At 34.4% G+C, this 20,804-nt stretch overlaps 1 protein-coding gene across 1 annotated transcript; it reads right to left on the bottom strand.

Moving 5' to 3' along the window:
• Positions 1 to 1,626: 1,626 nt before the first annotated feature.
• Positions 1,627 to 20,431, bottom strand: LOC139148415 (cilia- and flagella-associated protein 418-like). The gene is made up of 4 exons (XM_070719862.1): positions 20,152 to 20,431; positions 5,586 to 5,783; positions 5,062 to 5,210; positions 1,627 to 4,705 (listed from the first exon to the last, which is right to left on the bottom strand). Exons 1-4 carry the CDS (start codon positions 20,280 to 20,282, stop codon positions 4,599 to 4,601), a joined length of 585 nt encoding a protein of 194 aa, XP_070575963.1. The 5' UTR covers positions 20,283 to 20,431; the 3' UTR covers positions 1,627 to 4,598.
• Between the last annotated feature and the right edge of the window lie 373 nt (positions 20,432 to 20,804).

The raw sequence follows: 20,804 nt of genomic DNA on the forward strand, positions 1-20,804 counted from the left end.
ACTGCCAATGTACAGCTGTGAATACCTTGTCTGACTCAAAATTTCAACAGTATTCAGGTGTGATTGGCACAGGTGTTTCCATGATCAATTTAAAATTTTCTGGGAGTGACAATCAGGGTAAGACACAAGAGAGTTCAACAAGTGTCACAATATAACCTCTATGTCATGGTTACTGACTGTGATGTTAAAATTGTGATACACATAGCTGATTTGTTTACTAAAATTTCAGTTTCATTCAGTATACATATTAGTAAATTTATATATACATGTCACCAAAGACAGCAGATAAAGGATATCCATTTTGTTACACATACACATTGTGACACATAAATGATGTAAACATCAAATTTATGTCTTGTTAGTGTCACACATTAAATATGTAACTATCACACATACCATGTACCAGCATGTGTCACACTTACCTATTGTAAGGGACAGGTAAGTTTTTTCGGCCTGGAGGGGGATAATTTTTTGCCGACGTCAAAAATTGTCTGACACCCCTTATTCCAACTTTCGAAAACAAGGTGACCCCCCCCCACCGTGCACGACACAAAGTAAAACAAAAGGTGGAATATAAATTCAATAATTCAATAATTGTCATGCTTTTCATATGAACTGCAGATTTCATAATGATTAGTACACTTTGTAAAACAGACTTTCAATTTACAGACATCAAGATATTTCAGACATATATCTGTGATATATTAAAGTACCGCACTCAAAGAGCACGCGGGAAAAAAAAAAAAAAAAAAAAAAAAAATATATATATATATATATATATATATATATATATATATATATATATATATATATATATATATATATATATATATATATATATATATATATATATATATATATATATATATATATATATATATATATATATATATATATATATATATATATATATGTCTTATTATTATTAAAATTTACACGCCCAAAGGGTGTGCCTGCAACAAAATGATTAAATTTGTGGCTGGCAGGATGCATTTTAGGCAAGTACGAGCCCGTGTCAAAATTAAAAAACACACTGACACCCCCCCCCCCAATTGGGCATTTCAAAAACATGGTGACCCATATCACCAAAGTCAAATACAGGGTGACAGTCCCCCATAAATCCACCACCCCCATGAAGCCACCACCCCCAGGCCGAAGAAACTGACCAGTCCCTAAGTGTCACAGCTACAGAATATCACACATACATTCTGGTAACATTCCAATAAGCTGCATCTCATTGTAATTAGTGTTTACATAAAAATATCTTGCAGTTTTCGACATCATTGGTTGAATTTTTTACCACTTTTATCAATGAATGGCAATGCTTTGTTCTGTCAGGAATGTCCACATCCAGGGTTTTGTTGCATGTTTGCATCCATCCATCCTGCCACTCTCCTTATTGAATTTAAACTTCAACTTGCGGTTTCAGAACATGATTACTTATATACACACACGTCTTGAAGTAATTTTAGTTTGAAATAAAAATCACAAAATTGATTCAAGTTTCTGCAGCTTATGGACTTGTAATCCAGGTAATCTGTGTATGTCATTCACCCTTTGACTTCACACTTTAGCTTGTTACGCACGCATTGACCCACAAACACGGAATGGAATGTCACAGAACCATTTACTCTGTAATATCTCAAATTTATTCAAACCTTATGAAATTTTCATTCTCATTCTGGTATTATATCACTCAACACTGGAAATACAATAATGGCTGTCAATCACAAAATATGTACAACATCAATAACCATCCAAATCTTGCCTGTATAACTATGCAGTGCTGCAGCTGTAAATTGCAAAACTAAGGAAGCTGATTGGTTACATTATAATTAACATATCACACTTTGCACAAGTGAAATTTCAAACTTCACATCAACATGTATGTATCTATTAAAAGTTAAGAGGTTTTGAGATTGGTATCTCATTATTACCAATACAGTTGTGATCAAATCTGCTTATTTTCTAGTCATCCAAAAGACCAGTAAATCACATAGGACTAATATTGTCGACAAGCCCTACATGTGTGATGTATGATGAAATTCAAAATGTGTTCACTAGTCCATTGGACCTGGATAGTGGAAAATTCAGCTGTCAGAGCAACAATATTGGTCATCCTGTACCTTTGACCTCTGGATTTCACTCATCTCTGTCAATCTAGTCACCCCAATTCCCTGTAAACAGGTCCACACTCAATATTGATAACAATAGGTTTGGACCAAACCATTATGGGGAAAGGGTTGATTCTAGCATAAAACACCTCTTGATTCATCTGAATTTAATGGAAACATACAAATATGTTGCTTGGTTGTTATACTCAATTTTCACTAATATCGACCAAATATATCTTGGTCTGCTTATCACTGAAAAATTTTACAGTAGTGGATTAAGAGAAATCACCCAGCTTAATAGATTTTGTTCACTAATCCATGACAGTGATTGTGATAGCTGTAGTGTTTTAGTGGAACCAAACGGCAGTGACAATGTGTTTATGATTTCATCTTTCTTATTTCTCTCTAGTTTTGATGAAGCAGAAAAGAACAAACAAAAATTCTACAAAAATTATTGCTATAAGCATTGGATACAATCTAAATAAACTATCATATCTATTTGCACAGCAATTGCTGTGTCTTTTTATTCACTTTAAGCTGTAAAAACTTGAAGGTCCTGGGATCTTTGATCAAATTTTCAAATAAATTCAACCTAACTGTTTTCATGACATTGTTTAGACACCAAATGAATATGTGGCTGAAGAACTTATATGATCATGTTGAGTAAAAGTCACTTCTGAAAGTGAAACTAAAGAATTCATTGAAAGGCGCCCACAATGATGCTGATGATGTTCTTGATGTGCACAATGCACATCTGATTTCATATCACTTCATATATTTTTATTTTATCACCTAGTTTGGCTTTCTTGCCATTATGGCCCCCAAACTGTTTACATGCTGTACATTAATACCAACGAACTGGTGGAATCTTATTTCATTGGTAAAGACACAGAAACACAGACTTCAGCAAATAATTGTCCATGTTTTTTTTTACCATGGACATCCTACAGCATTCATTCATTACTTCTAACCCTGTATTCTCTGGCACCCTACAAATTTTTGCTTAGCTGCACATTGAAGTATGTCCAGTTTAAACCTTTACACTTTCCGGCAAATGTGACAAGATTTGCAGTATCTGAATTACAACTTCATGAAATCATTTGCATTTCTATAATCTTATGCTGTGTATGGCCAGCAACCATGCCTTTGTATGATGGCATGATGTCAAATATTTGCTTGTACATAAAATCATAAAAAGAAGTGATTTATAGCTATTACAAAGTCTCTCTGACAGCTATTGCTCATTCATGTGAATCCTTCAGTATTGTGTTAATGTTATTTCCTATGGTTTGAATCAAGCCCTAGTAATTATTTTTTCCAGCATTTTTGTTGTGTTTCGACAACATTTTCATGGTGTACTCAATAAAGCATGTCAAAATACCCATTATTTTGCTTGTCAACACAGTCTATAGGTTTGTAAGGTTATTGTTGAAAGGTACTCTTGCCTGAAGGGAAATTCAATTGTCACTCCTACCCCTATAAGGAGAAAAGCCTTCATCCAAAGGATGTATACACACTGTGTTGATAAGCAAATACTGGGTTTTCTGAATACCAGTACTGCAGGAAAAAGACTAAGATACTGCTGTTTATGTATAAAATACTGAAACACAAATACTACAAAACTTTTTGTCAGTTACCATCTACCGTACTGAGGCTTAAAAGTTGATCAGATTACGGCCATTATGATTGCTTTATCTCAAGCACTGAGTAACAGAATACGCGATATTCTTTCCATCAAAAACTGCCAGACTTTATAGCCAATTTAAATGGTATAATATGCTTTAACTCTGCATACAGAAGCCTGAGAAATCAGTGCAAGCAACAAAGCATGGTTTATCGGTACCTGTTGTCTGGATGTTGTGGATATAGGACCTCATAAAGATGCTTGCTGATGATAAATGCAATTTTTTTGGATGTAGGATTGAAAATGTATGCCAACAAGTAGTAAAGATCAGTGTAATATGTTAGCTTACAAAAGAAGAGAACACAAAATATTTAAGTTGACAGCGAATATTAAAATTGGTAAATGTTATCATTGACATCAGGAACTGTGTTTGATGGAAGTTGTGATACTGGCAAACAAACTGTCCAGAATTCAACAAAGAAACAATATCAGCATATGAAAATGAACTTGACTGTCAGTAAATGTAATAATTTGCTTATGTTTTTGGTTTAAAAGTCTGTGACTAGATTTGTAAGCATGTTAATATACACTTTACAAATTTATGTATGTACATGTAGTCTACTTTCATGGATCCATGACATGTGTACGCTACACTGGAAAATCACCATATCAACGAACATGAACTTATACCTTACATTCATCAGCAGTTCTACAGGTTAAATTAAGTGTACTGACCATTTTTTGATTAATGTTGAATTCAACTGTGTAAATATTCAAATGTTTGTTCTACTAGTACAGATGTATTTCACTTGGTAAAAAGAATCCATTGAAACTGAGTAAAATTCCAAAACTCCCATGGTTCAAAGTTTGTGTTTGCCACAAACCCACTTCAGATCAGCTTCTTTCTGAATGTCAATTAGATCTTTTACTGAACGCCATTTACATTGACATGCATATGCACGGGAACCTTCAAAGAAAAGAAAAGAAAATCACATATTTGCATACAATTTAACTGTTTACTTCATTATGGTGCTTGTAAATATTTCTGTTCATAGGTGCTTTTCTTGGGGACTTTGTTTCACGTTATCACCAGGTTTCAAATTTGCAGGGACAAGCAATGATTTTTTTTCCTTCAGTGACAAAGATGATCATTTTTATTCTGCATTTAAGACATATTTGACTGACGCCACGATCAAAGTATTGGTATAAAAAACATTTGTGGTTTGCATACAAAAGCAATGCAAAGAATTGGTTCAATAAAAACAAAACAATACACATTTCACCAGTAGGTGGCGCACTTCAAAAGAGATGACCATTTCTTACCTTTCTTTTTAAGTAGCTTTGCACTCAATTTATTGAAGTCTGGGACATTATTTCTCAGGAAAAGGTAATCACAACTGGAATGCCATTCATAATTATCATACATAACAATCTTAAAATCGCAATCAGTGCATCGTAGTTTATCACAGCTCCTGCAAAAATAGCAAAAAAAGACAATGTTTGATTTCTACACATTTGTGTACACTTTGACGTCACACTGTCATGTCCAACAGATCCTGATTTCAGACACTACACAACCAGCCATTTGTTTTCAGAGTGCAACTGAGATAAGTAAATGTACAGACTTCCCTTTTGAAAATTTGACAGTAAAACTTCATTTGGCAAAAACAATAAAATTTCTTTACCATGAGGACATACCCATTTTTAAGTTCATTGGCAATTTGTTCATCAACAGCAGTGTTCTTACAATTGTGGAAATGAAAATATCTGATTGTCCAGTCATGAAAGATGCACATAAAATTTACTGATATAAAAACATTCAATGTATACCATTTAGCCATACTGACCTTTGTGACATTGTTGTACCCACACCAACAGGAGTACTGGCTCCACCGAGGTAAACTGGGAAACATTTCTTTTCAAGTTGAGAATTTGATGAATGTGAGCTTTCTTTCTGCACCTGTATCTTTTCTAATGGTTCAGGAGCATCACATATGTCATCTATCATAGCATCAAGGTCATCATCACCAAAGGATTTCTTGAACCTGAGGAGGAAAAAAACATAAATCTTATAGATTATGATCTGATAATAGATAATGGGCATAAAAAACACAACTGTACATTATTTTGAACAAGCACATTGCAAATCCTGCAGCAGTATACTGTAAAATGCCATAGATCTGAACAATTGAAAAGTACTTAACATTTACATGTTACAAGTAGAAGGGTAAAATTTCTGAATTTTTTTTCATTTATTTACGTCATCATCTAAAGGGCAAAAATCTCATTTGCAGTATAAGGCACCCATCACCCACTACCTTATTGAATAATGAAGCGCCTTTCTAAAGGGCACAGCACCTTGCTAGAGTTTAGAATTAATCATTGTCTGATGGTGAGACTGCTATTCTTGCCACATCCAAGTCTCAAACTCACAATCCTTTGATTGTGAGTCTGATGCCGTACCCACTGGACAATGATGCCATGTTTATGCAGATGACGAAACCATGAAAAATATCAAGCTGCTGGCATAACATGCACATGGAGAGCAAAATATCCTCCTTTTGACAAAATCTGTCCCTGAACTGATGGAAGGCCTGGGAAGAGTTAGCCATCATAAGGACACTGACGTGTTCAGTGATTTTACTTTTTGATACAAAATACATGTATAATCCTTGCAGATGTGTTGAGAGTCTCATCAAATCAACTTCAACAAACTTCCGCAGATGTTCAAGATGTATGACAAAGGAGACAGCGTAGAGTACAGGTACACTGTTTACCACTGTATTGCTCTTAAAACTCCATCAGCTGTTACATGCCATTGATGTATTTTCCAGTATTATTGTTTTCTTTGTGAGATACATTTTATGTTTCACTTTCCAGATTATGTCAAAAATGCTCAGAGCTAAGCTTGTCTACAAAGCATGTTTGTGTGTACAACGTAGGTATCCAGGGCTTTTGCTGACGACTGAATTTCAGTCTGGACTAGAATTCTTTGTGTCATTGTCATTGCATATTCTACAAAATATTTTATACTGGTTTGGCTAATACTTTGTATAGACAGACTTTTTATGAGTAAAATGAGAACGTATATCAGTATTTGCTTTATTAAAACAGATGCAGAATAAGAGTTACAGGTTTTGTCCCTTCAACAAATATGGGCCCTTTTTCTGTTCAAATGTGAAAATTTACATTAACTGAAAATAATAATATACAATGTAAATAATATTCAATGAATATCAAGATATATTTTGTTCATTGTAGGAATCCATTTCTTAATCATCTTCTGCCATTAGTTTGATGGCAATCAATTAACCTATGCAATATTTGTTAATGGTTATTCATACACTCAGCAGAAAAAATGGCTTTCTTTTATGTAGAAGTTTGTGAAGATTTGTGATTCATTTATGGAAAAAGTAATAATTATTTTCCAATAATGTAAACATCAACTGATGATTTGTGATGACTCTCCCTTGTGTGGTTGTATCAAGTGTTTCAAATGAATCTGTGTAGTTACAGTAGCAGATACGATGGTGGATTTTTGTTGGAATAAGGGTTTTTGAAATAAATCTTAAGCGGATTACTGCTAAGCTGATATTAAATCATTATTTATGAAATGATAACTCTGATTACATAAATGAGGATATTATATACTGAGGTACATTTCAATTTCAGTGTTGCTCATAATCTGGGAAAACAGGCTAAATTTGTCAGCCAAGCTCTGAAGGTACATGTACCGGTATGATGGTAACCGACATGTATCCTTGTTGATGGAGTTCAGTTGTTAGAGATTGACAGTAAATGTTTTGATGTGAATGGAGATTTGAAATTGCATGGACAGCTATCTCACTTTAGTTGACACAGATCTGTGGCTTCATAACTAATAGGGGTAAAAATTGAAAGTCCTTATGCTATGTGGTTGGTTTGTAATGGGCATGAAGCAATTGATAATATAATAACCTATAAGTCTAGTATGTGAAACCTTTCACGTTCAGAAAATAATATACATATCCAATAGGTGTACATATCCTCTCATTTGACATCCAATTGTCAATACTTGCTGATATGTTTTTGCATTGAAACTGACACTAGATTGCTCAGGCATATACGTCATTATCTTGGACATTTCCGATGAGCTAAACAAAGTTACTGATCATCAATTGAAAACCTAAATTTACTTCTAATTTCATCATTTCTTTGGCTGAATACAAACAGAACCACAGGCAGGCTGACAAGACGCTGAATGCAATCAAAGGAATTGTATGTCAGAGTAACGTCACTGTATACTGATCAATTACACAGAAGATAACACTGTGAATTGTTACCAGGATGGACTTACTGCAGCATATGATATGCTCACATTGGCAAACTGTGTGTGAAATGAATGGGAAATAATTCAACTGGAGTAGCACACTGTTCAGCATTTACTGGTAATAGCCTTCAGCTATGAAAGTGATCAATGGACAAAATAACTACACAGTACACTGCATATGTAATGGACAGTTCATATCTGTGTTATTTCTATACTGTAAACATTGATATTTTGAGCACTATAAATGCAAACTCCTTGATTAAGAGGGCTTGCAGGTGTCATTTCCAAAATTTTTAAATGATTCAGGAGACATAAAATCACAAACTACAAAATTTTACATTTTTCAATACTTTTGGACAAATTCTGACTTAATTGAGTGTAAACTGCCATGTCATTATTATTTATACTGATATTACTCTCATCATTACTTTAAAAGATATGTTTTATGTCACTTACAAGAAAACAATAAAACAATAATAGATATGTTGTCAATTGAAGTTTACCAAATTATTCATGAATTGCCTGAATATCATCACCAAGACAGATACTTTATAAGAAGAACAATTACACAGCCACACCGTAAATTGTTTTCATTTAACAATGTCAAGGCTCACTTCAAGTGTGAGGACAATTGAGTATACATAGTTAATATGAGATGGCAAATTTTGTTTGTTTGTTACTATGGATACAAGTCAAACTCTCATGAACCACATTTACGGGATGTGAATGAATACCTAATCAAGGTCAATAATGTGACTCATCAATTGCATGTTTTAACTTTATGAATGACAATATAAAACAATAAGTACTTTCACTTCATTGGTTCTCTTAATATTTGAAAATGTAGAATGCGCAAACACAGAAAAATAGTTTTCTTGCATAGTGGCACACAAAAGATGGTAAACAGTGTCATCATATCAATTGTTGTGCATTTGAAAAAATACATTTTTAAAAAGGTACGTTGGATATAAGATACATCTGAATGGTGAGAGAAATGATCGAATTTGATAACTCTTCCAAGCATTGTGTATGCTTGATGCAGAATATACAATAAGGATAGTCACACTACAGTATTAGTAAAGTTCTATTTTAAACACAGTAGTTCCCCAGTAGCAAAAAGCCTCCAGTACACAACATACAGGGATTTGTTGCTATGGTAAAGTGACCTATTGACCACAATACCGATGTTTTATTGGAACCTTGTGTTGAACTTTGTTGTGATATTTTGAAATATCTGTCAGGGATCTTATTTACTATTTTCTGTGGTATTGTATTAAATGTTTCAATTTTAATAGACTGCAGGAACATTATTATCTTTTGAAATCATTCTACGTTGTAATGTTTCTTCTTGAGAAGTTTTTGAAGTTTGTTTTAAAAACTGAAATCAGATTTACAATCAATGGTCAAATCAGTTCTGACCTCATCTGACATAAAATGCCATTACCTAAATATAATTAATCCAAAATATAAACTTTGGTTCACAACAAAAAGTGGAAAACGGTTAGAATTTTGATTTTAATTTTGAGAACTGAGTTCAGCAAGGATTGCCTTTTGATTGGTAAGATCTTTGGAACTGATGAAGGACACAGTGGTTGTTCAAAAATTTCTGGAGGTAAAATTTTCCACTTTATAGTGTTGTGAACCAAAGTTAACCTTAACTGGTACAATATCCCAACACAGATGAACTTTCATAAACATTTAATCCTAAATATATCATCATCTTGTACGCAAGGCAGTGGTGTCTCTAATCACAGAAACTAAAACAATCATAAATGCCATACTTTTATTTTGACAAGATTTCTGCAAAAACCTGCTGTTGGTTTGTTGTCAACCCCGTCATGAATGCTTGAGGACAGTTAACTAGAAGGTAAGTCAGATATTGCATCTACCGGTATAGAGTGTTGTTGTTTTTTTGTGTCTCTGAGAATGTGTGTGAGTCAAACTAGACTGTAGTATACAGTTCCTAGACATATTTGCCATGTATCACCAAGATTTGATTAGTTACCATAAGCATGCATTGGCAACAAGTTGGTAATTTTTTCCTGCAAGTCAGTAATCATGCTGTTCATGTTAGCAGTAATTATTTTTCCCTGCTGAGTCAACATAATTTGTTTTTGTATTGCAAATTGATAGTCTAAGAATAACACAACATATGTGGTTGTGCTCACAGCATTTGATAGGAGTGGCTTTGGTCCAGCTATACAACCCAGACCTCTTGGAAGTCCAATGAGGTACTGGTACATGTATCGGTATCTTGGTGTTTCACAGCTTTAGAACCAACTCTAATGCTCTGAGTTTTTCTAATTGGCAATTTGACACAGTAACTTCTGTGATATATCTGCTGATGTCAAGGTTTGGTTACCATGAAATGTCAAAAAACAAGAAAGAACTTGTGTCCTTCAAATTATTGGGGTATAAAAATCATTGGTCGCAGTTCTCGCCTTGTAAATACGTATACAGTAGATATGTATCAAACAAGCACTGAGTTTGGTTTTGATCCATAAATTAAAGTTGAAATATGATTCGACAGCAAAATAATTGGCAAAAAGGAAATGTGAATCTTTGCCGTATGCTGAAGTACCGGCCCAGTATATACGTAGATGTTATGAAAATGCCTTTGTCAAGTCTGACTATGCTGTAGGGGTAGCACCACCAAAGTCTGTCTTTAAAATGACTTTCTGTTTGTTCAGTCATGAAAACGGCCTGCTTTGGTGTCAGCATTTACATCTTGTAAAGCAGAGAAGAAGAAAAGATGTATGCAGGATGGTGTAATATCAGTTTGCTGAGGAACAAAGCATGACTTTTCATCAGAATACAGTGTAACTACAGTGGTGTAATTGGAGATAAACATGTCTGATACATCTACCATGGTGATGCTGTTACTATGGTGATTGTATTTCCAATGTGATTCTTTTACCATGGTTGTGGTAATTCCACTTAATGAACTGCGACTCTAAAAAATGCTGGGAATATGTTCAATCATACTGAATTCAATTAAAATGTAAATAATTAAACATTAATTGGATTTCCACCAAGGTGTAGTACAATTTATCTTCATTTTAGATTTGGATTCATTACATTTGAATTAGTAAAGCTTTCATTCTCTCAGACATCAGCAACTTATGACGTACAGGTACAATGCATGTATAAGATGTATCAGGTAGTAACATGGTAATAATTGGCCATGATTGTGTAAACCCACACAGGATCCCACAGAAGTTTGCAAAACCCTGGCACAAACCAATGAAGGTACTTTACATGTATGTTTACACAGGGAGAAGACAGAAGACATTGCTAGTATCTTGACAGAGATTCTACAAACACAGAGGTAATATCTTCTTTGATAAACAAATTCCAAGACAGTTAATGCTTGAGGCAAATCCAAGTTGAATGCACAATGTTCCAGTGCATACAATAGGGGTAGCGATGGGGTAGCGATACATTCGAGGCAAAAAACTTGACACTATAGAACGCACAAATAGGATGTTCTTCAATGACAAAATTTGTAATGTTTAGATATTGTTTTTTGGCTGTTGATCACGTACTTTGAAGTTCGCAATTTTTTTGTAAATGAAATATACTTTAATAATTGTCAGCATTGCTTAGAAAAAATACAGTTGACAGTACATTTTTGAATTAGTAGTTTTGAATGACGTTAAAATATCTGCTGAAATTTGAACATGGAATACCAAGTACATATTGTTTCTCAAAAAATCATTTCCCTTCATGGACATGCCCTAGTCAATACCGGGAACAGGGAGAGATACGTATTTTGTGTACTATGGACAAAACTTTCGGCTGTTCTGGAATAAATTGGCAAATGTTAATCCTTTTAAAAACTTGCTGAACACACTTGTATTTCTACAATGCTGCCTTTGCAACAGGTAGTATGTCCAAAATGCCTCACTTACATTGATGAAAGATTTGATAATCTAAAATGTACTGGTCTCCTCAGGAAGTTTGTGCTGGAAACAGGACTTTATCTATGTAACAGTCTTGTAAATGTATTAATAATAATAATATAATAATAATAATAATAATTTATTTATAAAGCATCTACATCCACTGTGATAAAAAGTGATCAAAGACACTATAAAAATACACTGTTATTTCAAATGAGAAAAGTTCACAGCTAAAAGAAAAATATACAAGTAAAAATTAACTTTAAATATCAACAAAAACGACACTTTGCACATCAACTCATCTGGTAAATATATCAACCCAAACAGGTACATAAAAAAGATTAACTAAAGGCTGTTTATTATCAAAAATTAATAAATGACACATGTGTACTGATGTATACTGTTGTCTTGCTCTAACCATCCGTTTTTAAGGTCTATGCTCTAACTGGGTCAGTTATTTTCACTCAGAGTGAAGCCATTTGCAGGGGTGGCCAGATCAAATAGTGAAATACGTAATTTGAGTATAGAAAATTATGAGGAAATAATCCATGTGCATGCACGCATACATACACAGTTGCTGAAACTGAGCGGTGAAATGGCAGCATGAAGGCAAAGGTTTCCATAATTTTGTCAGTCACAAAATCCACAATAGAAAGAAAGTGATGCCTCAAAGACACTCCAATTTACGGATACATGTCACTATGATATCTGAAGCAATTTGATAAAGTTAAGCTCAATCTCCAGGCAAATTATCACGGCCAAGATTATTTAAACTTATTATACACGCTGTCATTTTCATCTGATTTGTAAAGTCTTGGGATGGATAAAGTAGTTTCCATGGCAACTAATGTACTATGGCAACCATTTGAGTGCATCAATAGTCTCAAACTCCTTAACAAATTTAACTCAAAGAAATACATTTGGATTCTGTTCAGCACTGCATGACTATTTTTTGTTACCCATTTTCTTTCACAAATGATAACAAGGAGACAATACAAATTCACTTTGTGTTTGGTGACCCTTTGCCTAATTGAGGTCATCTAACATTGAAAAAGATTCTTTTGTAAATTTTTCAGTACATGTTCTGAATACCACTACATATTTCAAATATTCCACAAGTGACTCTCTGTCTGTCTGTCTGTCTCTCTCTCTCTCTCTCTCTCTCTCTCTCTCTTTTCCCCCAAATCCTCAAGTGATCCTCAATAATAGCTGTTATTTTTTTGTCCTCACTTCAACCCACTTAGGTTTTACAGCATTTATTTTTGCTCAAACTTTCCGTTAGGAAACTGTAAATCGATCCCTTTCAAATCAAGGATAAAAATCTGGGGTCACTTAGCAAAGTCTGGTTGTATAAAACGAATTACCTGATATTTCCGACACTTGAAATTCAAAATTGTTTGCAATTCCTGTGTTAACTCTGAGGGCAAAATAAATTTTCAATTTAATAAAAATAATGAAAACTTAGGTTACTCCATGAGCTTCAAATGAGTCAGAACATGACAAAAACAGTACTGTAAAGTTTGAGAGTCGGAATATCTGTCCTGAGGCGCATTCTACCTGGAAATACATGTATGAGAATAGAATCGTTTCCAGATAATTACCATACATGATTTTTACTTTTCAACATTGGAAAAGTGGACATATAGCCACATGTATCATTGAGTCAGTTCTTTTATTTTGATTGGAGAGTCTGACTGTAATGAGCACTCAAGATTCCTGAGCTGTTGTGTCACTTCAGAAGCCAATTTCGGCAACATTAGTAGTATTGTATCATGATGTATGCAATATCAATCTCAGTACAGGTTACAGGTATCATCACCTGATCTATACGCTATGTGTCTAAGAGTCTGAACATTGGAAAGTTATAAGAGGTGTCCATCAGAGGACATGCTGATAAAATTACTAATGTCATCCAACCATTGTTTTAGACTCTAATATTATTAGAAGAGTAAGGTAATAGTATAGCTCCATAATGCAATTCTGGATAATATCAAATCACAGATCTCCCCCTCCTCACACTCTAACATTGATAAATTAGACTACATATAATCCAATTATAAATCTCCAGCTAATGTTGTGCCTTCAAGTGCACTCAAATGCATGTACAAAAAAAGTATGTTAGGGGTCAAAACTCATGTGGCTTAGTTCAAGTTCAACTGCAGAAAAAATTTCAACATTACATTCCTTGTGCTGCATGTGAAAGACAGACAATAGTTTGGTGTTTTTTCTAAACCTGTATGGTAGATAGTACTAAGTAGCCCTGTGTACGCGATGCTGTGTACGGCCTCTTTGTGGTGGGAGGCCGTACAATGCCGGGCAACATACTGCAAAGTATGCAGGGCTAGGTAGATACATGTGGGCTTTCTACTTCCATGGCTGTATTTATCTCATTCATGTATGGTACTGGTAGGATAGTAGCCCTGCATACCATGCTGTGTACGGCCTCCTTGTGGCAGGAAGCCATACAATGCTGGGAACACACTGCATGGTATACAGGGCTAGGTAGATAGGCCTTTAACTTCCATAGCTGTATTTATCTCATTCATTTTTGAACACAACTGAAAGGTTCAACTTCAGTGTAGTGTATTGATTTTCAGTGCACTTACTGAATACATAATGACGTCATCAAGACACACAATCAGGACAATGACAATTACAGTTGGTTGGTGTTCCTATTGTATGCTGGATTTCGGAACTCTACACACTGGATCTCATTCTAGCTCAACATGCATTTTAACACCTCACTGCTATTTGTTCATCAGATATAATTAAAACATTTCTTTTGACTGTAGCTCAGCCACAGTTATCAAGATATTGCTCTCATCAAATTTTTGCACATTTAACAGAAACAATGATGACAATCTATGATGAATTGATTTGGTCAAGTCCAGAGAATTTTTTATTCCCTAACAACAAACAATAGTTCAATGTCATAATGGACTGTGGTCATCCTTTTGTGGTTCTTGGCCATCTTAAGCCTAATTCTCACCCATCCACAATTAGGGTACTCAGTGAAGATACAGACCCTGGTCTAATAGGCCAACAAGTAAGGTCATACAGTATCGGTATGAGCATGAATTTTACTGACTTGAGCAATAACCTGTCACAATTAGTAATCTTTGAATACCTTGATGTACAGAATGCTGATTTCCATAGACTTGCCGTAACTGACTTTAAAAAATCTGATTGATTTTTATCCTGTAGTTTCTTTTTTTCTCTCACTCTCTTTGTTCCCTAAAGCAATTGTTTAAAAAGTGTTCTCTCTCTTCATGTTTCACAAACAAACCAAATTCCAGTAGCATCATTGACAACTATACTCTCACAGTGCAAACATCTGGATATACACTGTACACATTGATATTGACAGAAAAACTGTATACCCGGCAGCAATCAGTTCTATACATACATGCATTAAGTGGTTCCTTGGAAAATTGTTAACTTGATGCAACCAGTCTAAAGTTTCATCTACGCCAGGAGCTGTGAAGTTAAAGCTGTGAAAATACTCCCTAGTTCAATCTAGTTCCCTAGTTCAATCGGCAGTCTGGCATATCAAATGCATTTCCTTCATGAAGCTTTTTCCTATCCAAGCAATTTGAAAGCTCACTTGGTTAATGTACATCAACTTTGAAATTTTGTAATTTTGGCTCACACAGGACCGTTGAATTTGCTTTGATAAAAGTTATGTAGAACTGTATATGGTTGAACAAATGGTACAGATATATACTGTCTCTGCTGTACAATGCAAAACCCTTTCAATCCCATTTCCCTAAACAGTGATCCAATTTTGCTGCTGAAAACGATAATCATTAAAATAATATTTAGTGATTGGAGGGTACAATGAACTAGTTTGTCTGGTGATGTAATATTGAATGTGCTGAATGATTCTTCCAGTCAAAATATTCCTGATTTCTTATTGCTGATAGCGATATGTTGTATTTTGTCTTGAAACTATCATTGTGCAATTGAGTTTTTATGTTGAGTCTAAAATTGTTATTTTGATTATATGCCTCTATTAAGGTGTACATGTACTTTAACAGTAAGAGGACATTTGCACTGTGCACTGTAAGAATAACAACCGTAAACCTTTCATAAAGACTTAGGATTAGAGCAGGGTGTGTTTTCACTAATGATGTCAATCTATAGATTTACTCTCAGTCTCACTTCACCTGAGAATATTGATTTCTCTCTTGCAGAAGTGGAACATGCTGACATCAAAAGCACTGCCACTAAAAATACAACATTTTATGACAACACCCATTTTTTTGTTTTAGTAATTTCATTTCTAAATGCAGGTATTTCGACTAAGTCAGCACTAAAAAACAATTACATTCATGGAGCAAGACCTTTTCTTTCTGCTTCACAAAAATACATTAACTCCCAAAGCTGTTGTGGCAAAGAAGGTTTAGTGGTTTATGATACAGCAATGGTGTCAGCTATGTTGTGGTGTGCCATACTGGCTTATGGCAGACACCAGTTCATTGGCAGTATCTGATGGTGGATCTGAAGTCTTGACTAGGGAATAACTATGAAATTACTAAAGTTGTACATGTATTGAAGGCCTTGCTGTTGGATGTGAACATACTGTTTTGAACTGATGTTTAGTCATTCACCGTACTCACAGAAAGCTTGATCATTGTCACTGATTGTTGGATGAAATTAATTCATACTGTCATGTTTTGAGCAAAATTACCATATTTTTTATTCAGATGCATAAAAAAAATTTCAATTTTGTGGCAATGTGATAGACAAGAGTCCAGCTGCACTCACAGTGGGCCAGCCTTTAATGCTTGCACAGTCTGCCAAAGGCAAAATTACCGTCTTAATAATCTCATTTCACACTGATTGAATTTGATAATGGATAATGCTTGATATGAAATTTCAGTGGTCAAGTCTTTCACTGGTATAGCCATTGGCTATACTGTAAATAGATGAAAGACATTTGGCATCTTACTACAAAGGACATGTTGACAAGAAAATTAACTTGAGATTAGGGAAGGTTTTTAATTTCTTGCTTCTGCAGTTAAACATGTTATGTCAAATAACCAACACATTAGACAGAAGTAATTATTTGGCAGTCACACCACATTGAAGTAGTGGAATTGTACACAACAGTGAAAATAAATAACTTACATAGTCACAAGCTTAGCATTTTGAGTTATACCGGTACACTACTATCAGTGTGAGTAATAACCTGCATTCTTTTTACTAATTACTAGTAATTTTATTGTTTTTCTGAAAGTAAAACTCAAGATCCATACTGTTTTTTGAATACAAAAACTACAGTGCTGTTTGTTTTCATCTGTTCTCTTACTTTCACACTGTAACTTCACTTCCATGATACTCAACTCAACAGTCTTGTGGATTCATTCCTTTACCGGTACTTTCCACCCATTGTTAAAAACTGCAATATTTCCTGTCTCTCCGATCAAATCATATACCGTACACAGAAACAGACGTACACACACTCTACTGGTACCTATGAGAGACTAAATCATTGTACTGTACAATGTGGATGTCCTCGTAAATTGACTTCAGAATAGCTACTGTTTCTCAATAACAATTCAAAAACTGAGTTTCAAATTTCAATAAACATTTGATAGTTTGATTTTCATATAAAGAAAATTACAACCAGATTACCATTGCATGCCAAACAACCAATTATATTATCATTATTTGATAGAATTAATTCTAATATGTCACAGACAGATTTCATGGAGCAGTTTTACTTTAAAGTCAACTATAAACACTGCAGGTCAAGCTGTTGATAAATTTTTATTGCTGTTTATGTATTATGGCAATGATTGTAAATCTACTTAAAACCATAACATGAGCTGCCAGTGTACAAATACCATTTACAATAACATTGACTTTCTCACAGTAGAGTTTAATAGATTTTTCTGTATCATGGCACAGAGAAGATACTTGAAGTGCTATGGCCATTCTAACAGAAAACTTTCAAAAAGTCAATTTTCATAATATTTATGAAAAGACAGTTATCATATTGCCGGTTTATTATTTTCACTACTTTTCGTAAATGACTAGATCAATTCGGTAAATTTATCTGAGAAAAAAGTGATTTATCATAACATTTGCAAGTGGCATTAAATGTAATTTACTCACTTCTGAAACTATAACAATGTTGAAGTTCAATTATCCATAAAATATATTCAGTTTCCTAAAATTTCCTAAATTATACCTTTGTTTATCATTTGTCAGGGTACGATAGTGTAACATTCTACGTCATTTCCATTCCTTTAAAACAAGGATGTCATTTCTTGCTTGTTCTTCCAATTGTGGACGTACAAAGTACCAGCCTGACAAACATGTGACACACTGTGTACAATATGCAGATGCTGTGTCATTTATTCATTTATTCAAATTGACAAATGTTGAAAATCAATCGCCAACATTAAATTTGGACAGCTGAACATCAGGCGTATCCTCATGATTTTGAATGTAAAACTTTGAAATTATATTTTACAAACAGAACAATAATATTAGGTAATGCAAAAATGGACTGGTTTGAACCACCTGTTGCAAAAACAAGAACAAGTATTCTGTCAACTCTGTAAAGTTTTCAATCATCAACCTCAATGATCTCCAGTAAAATCTTTGCAGTGTAGTCTTGCATAACTCTATAGTGAGAACTCACACAATGATGTTTTTATTGTATGAAAATATCAGAATTTCTTGAAATTATTTTCATTTTCTATGACTGCAAAATTTTACTCTGTGAATGCCATGGATAATCATAATTACACTGCAGTGTGTAATTGAATCGAAATGACAAAACACCCACTGAGTTTCAATTAACATTCCAATTTTTCTGTGCAAATTAAGTACACAACTATTTCATTGAAATGTCTGTCATATTATGACATTTCAAAGTGTATTTCAGTTACGGGACAAATGTAATTTATTCATTCATCTTTGTTCAGTTGTTTAATTTTTTTAAGACCTAGAATATCACCACAATACTCAAGGACAATACAGGCACACAGTGAACTGAATTTGTGAGTGAGAATACAAAACGGTACAACAACTGACCTTTGAATATTTTCATTCAGAGTGGGCTTTGTTGTGTATCTGGGAAATGTACTGTATTTACATAATCAGGTTAGATAAACAGCTACACAAGGCAGCTGGCTAGCCTTTATAATCTCTCATTGAAACTCAACCAATAGCACGGCTCAATACATTGGTAGTAAAGATTGTGATGGATTCATAGACACAATCACAAATCCGTAAATCTATTAATAATCTTCTTGAAACCTGTGTATCCGTATAGCAACAAATTTTTCTTTCTTCAGCAGACATGACCGATATCATTCTTAAAATTGTCATTACAGAAATAATTAATTAACTATTAATTAAGCTATGTGGTTAGTTTAATTATAATATAAACTGGTAATAATTACATCACAGGGCTATGAGTAGGGCAATTTATACCAATCCAACATAATTAATTTAAAGAAGATTCTTAAAATAGAATCTTGTTGCCATATAGATCTGTAGCTGAGGATATCAAAACTACACTTTTCATTTTGTTAATTTGTTGGTGTAGATTCTACTTCATTGCAGAACATTATGTTTTAATAGACAAGTATCCGTTTGTGTGAGAAATTCAAGAACAATGCGACAATAGTTGGTACAATTTGGGAAATTCTAGTAAAGTGGGACAAAATAAAAACCAGAAACCCATCTGGTATATGACCATTCATAATAGCAGTACCACATAGGGAGAATACTTGATGAAAGTACAATTGAACCGTGCCCTACCCTCTGAATAATTTACAGTGACCGCTAAGTACCAAATAACAACTGACATTTCTCAAGGTATTCTACGGTTGGTTCATCTGGTAAAATTAAACTACGGGGGGATCGGCCTGTCAGGGTTACAAACTGAACTCAAAAGAGTGTGACAAGAACGAAGGATACGTGTCGTCCAAGCCTAGTAACAGTTACCATAATCATCAACTGAATTCAATAACAAACCATTCATTCCTAATGCGATGATCGCAGTTCAGTGTACAATGAGCGACTACACGTCGTCTTGTATAGAATGTCTTAGTGACCCTTTCACGGGGAACTCCCGACTTGGCCGAAGAGAGGTCTTAAAGTGGTGATGTTCCCTGTGAAAAGACACTCACTACAGGTGCTATGATATCTTGATTTGGGAAAAGACACGTTGCTCGTACTTACCCGCTTTTCGTCTTTTTCGACGCGTTCGAACTACTCGTCTTATTTGCTTCTTTACTTTTGCTCTTCCTCGGTGAATTCGTACAAAATTTGGTTTCAACTTCATCTAACAAGTCATCTATGTCATCCTCCATTGTGGATCGGTAACAAGTCACTCACACTGTACACAAACCAAGTGGAAATAGGTCTGTTTCATAGCTATCCGCTTCTCTTCGATTTACAGCTATACTTACGGTAGCTAGCAGCAGCCATACTCTAACCTTTGACATCAATACGACAACATAAACGAATGATCGTACTTTAAGATTGTTGGGGGCGCTGTATATCATTCGTGATGACTGGTCTTTCACATTCTGCTCTTACCCTGTCTGTTTCAGGACTTCTTGAGGGGCGGGAGAATGTGGAAATTTTCTTCCAGTTAGTAAGTACCTCCGTAACAACCACAATATATTTCAACCAACCACAAAATATTTCAAACAACCAAACAAAATAACAACAACAAACAAAAAACCTCTCAATTCATCATCTTTTGCGTGCAGCAAAATTTTCTTGTCAAAAAAAAAAAACCCGGAACAGTGGTCACTAGGAAAAATAAATAAGAAAGTAAGTGACTTCCCGCGCCTGCCGGAAACTACTCTTGATGAATATATGCACAA

The sequence above is a fragment of the Ptychodera flava genome, chromosome 13 (genome assembly GCF_041260155.1).
Source record: "Ptychodera flava strain L36383 chromosome 13, AS_Pfla_20210202, whole genome shotgun sequence".
Lineage (NCBI taxonomy): Eukaryota > Metazoa > Hemichordata > Enteropneusta > Ptychoderidae > Ptychodera > Ptychodera flava.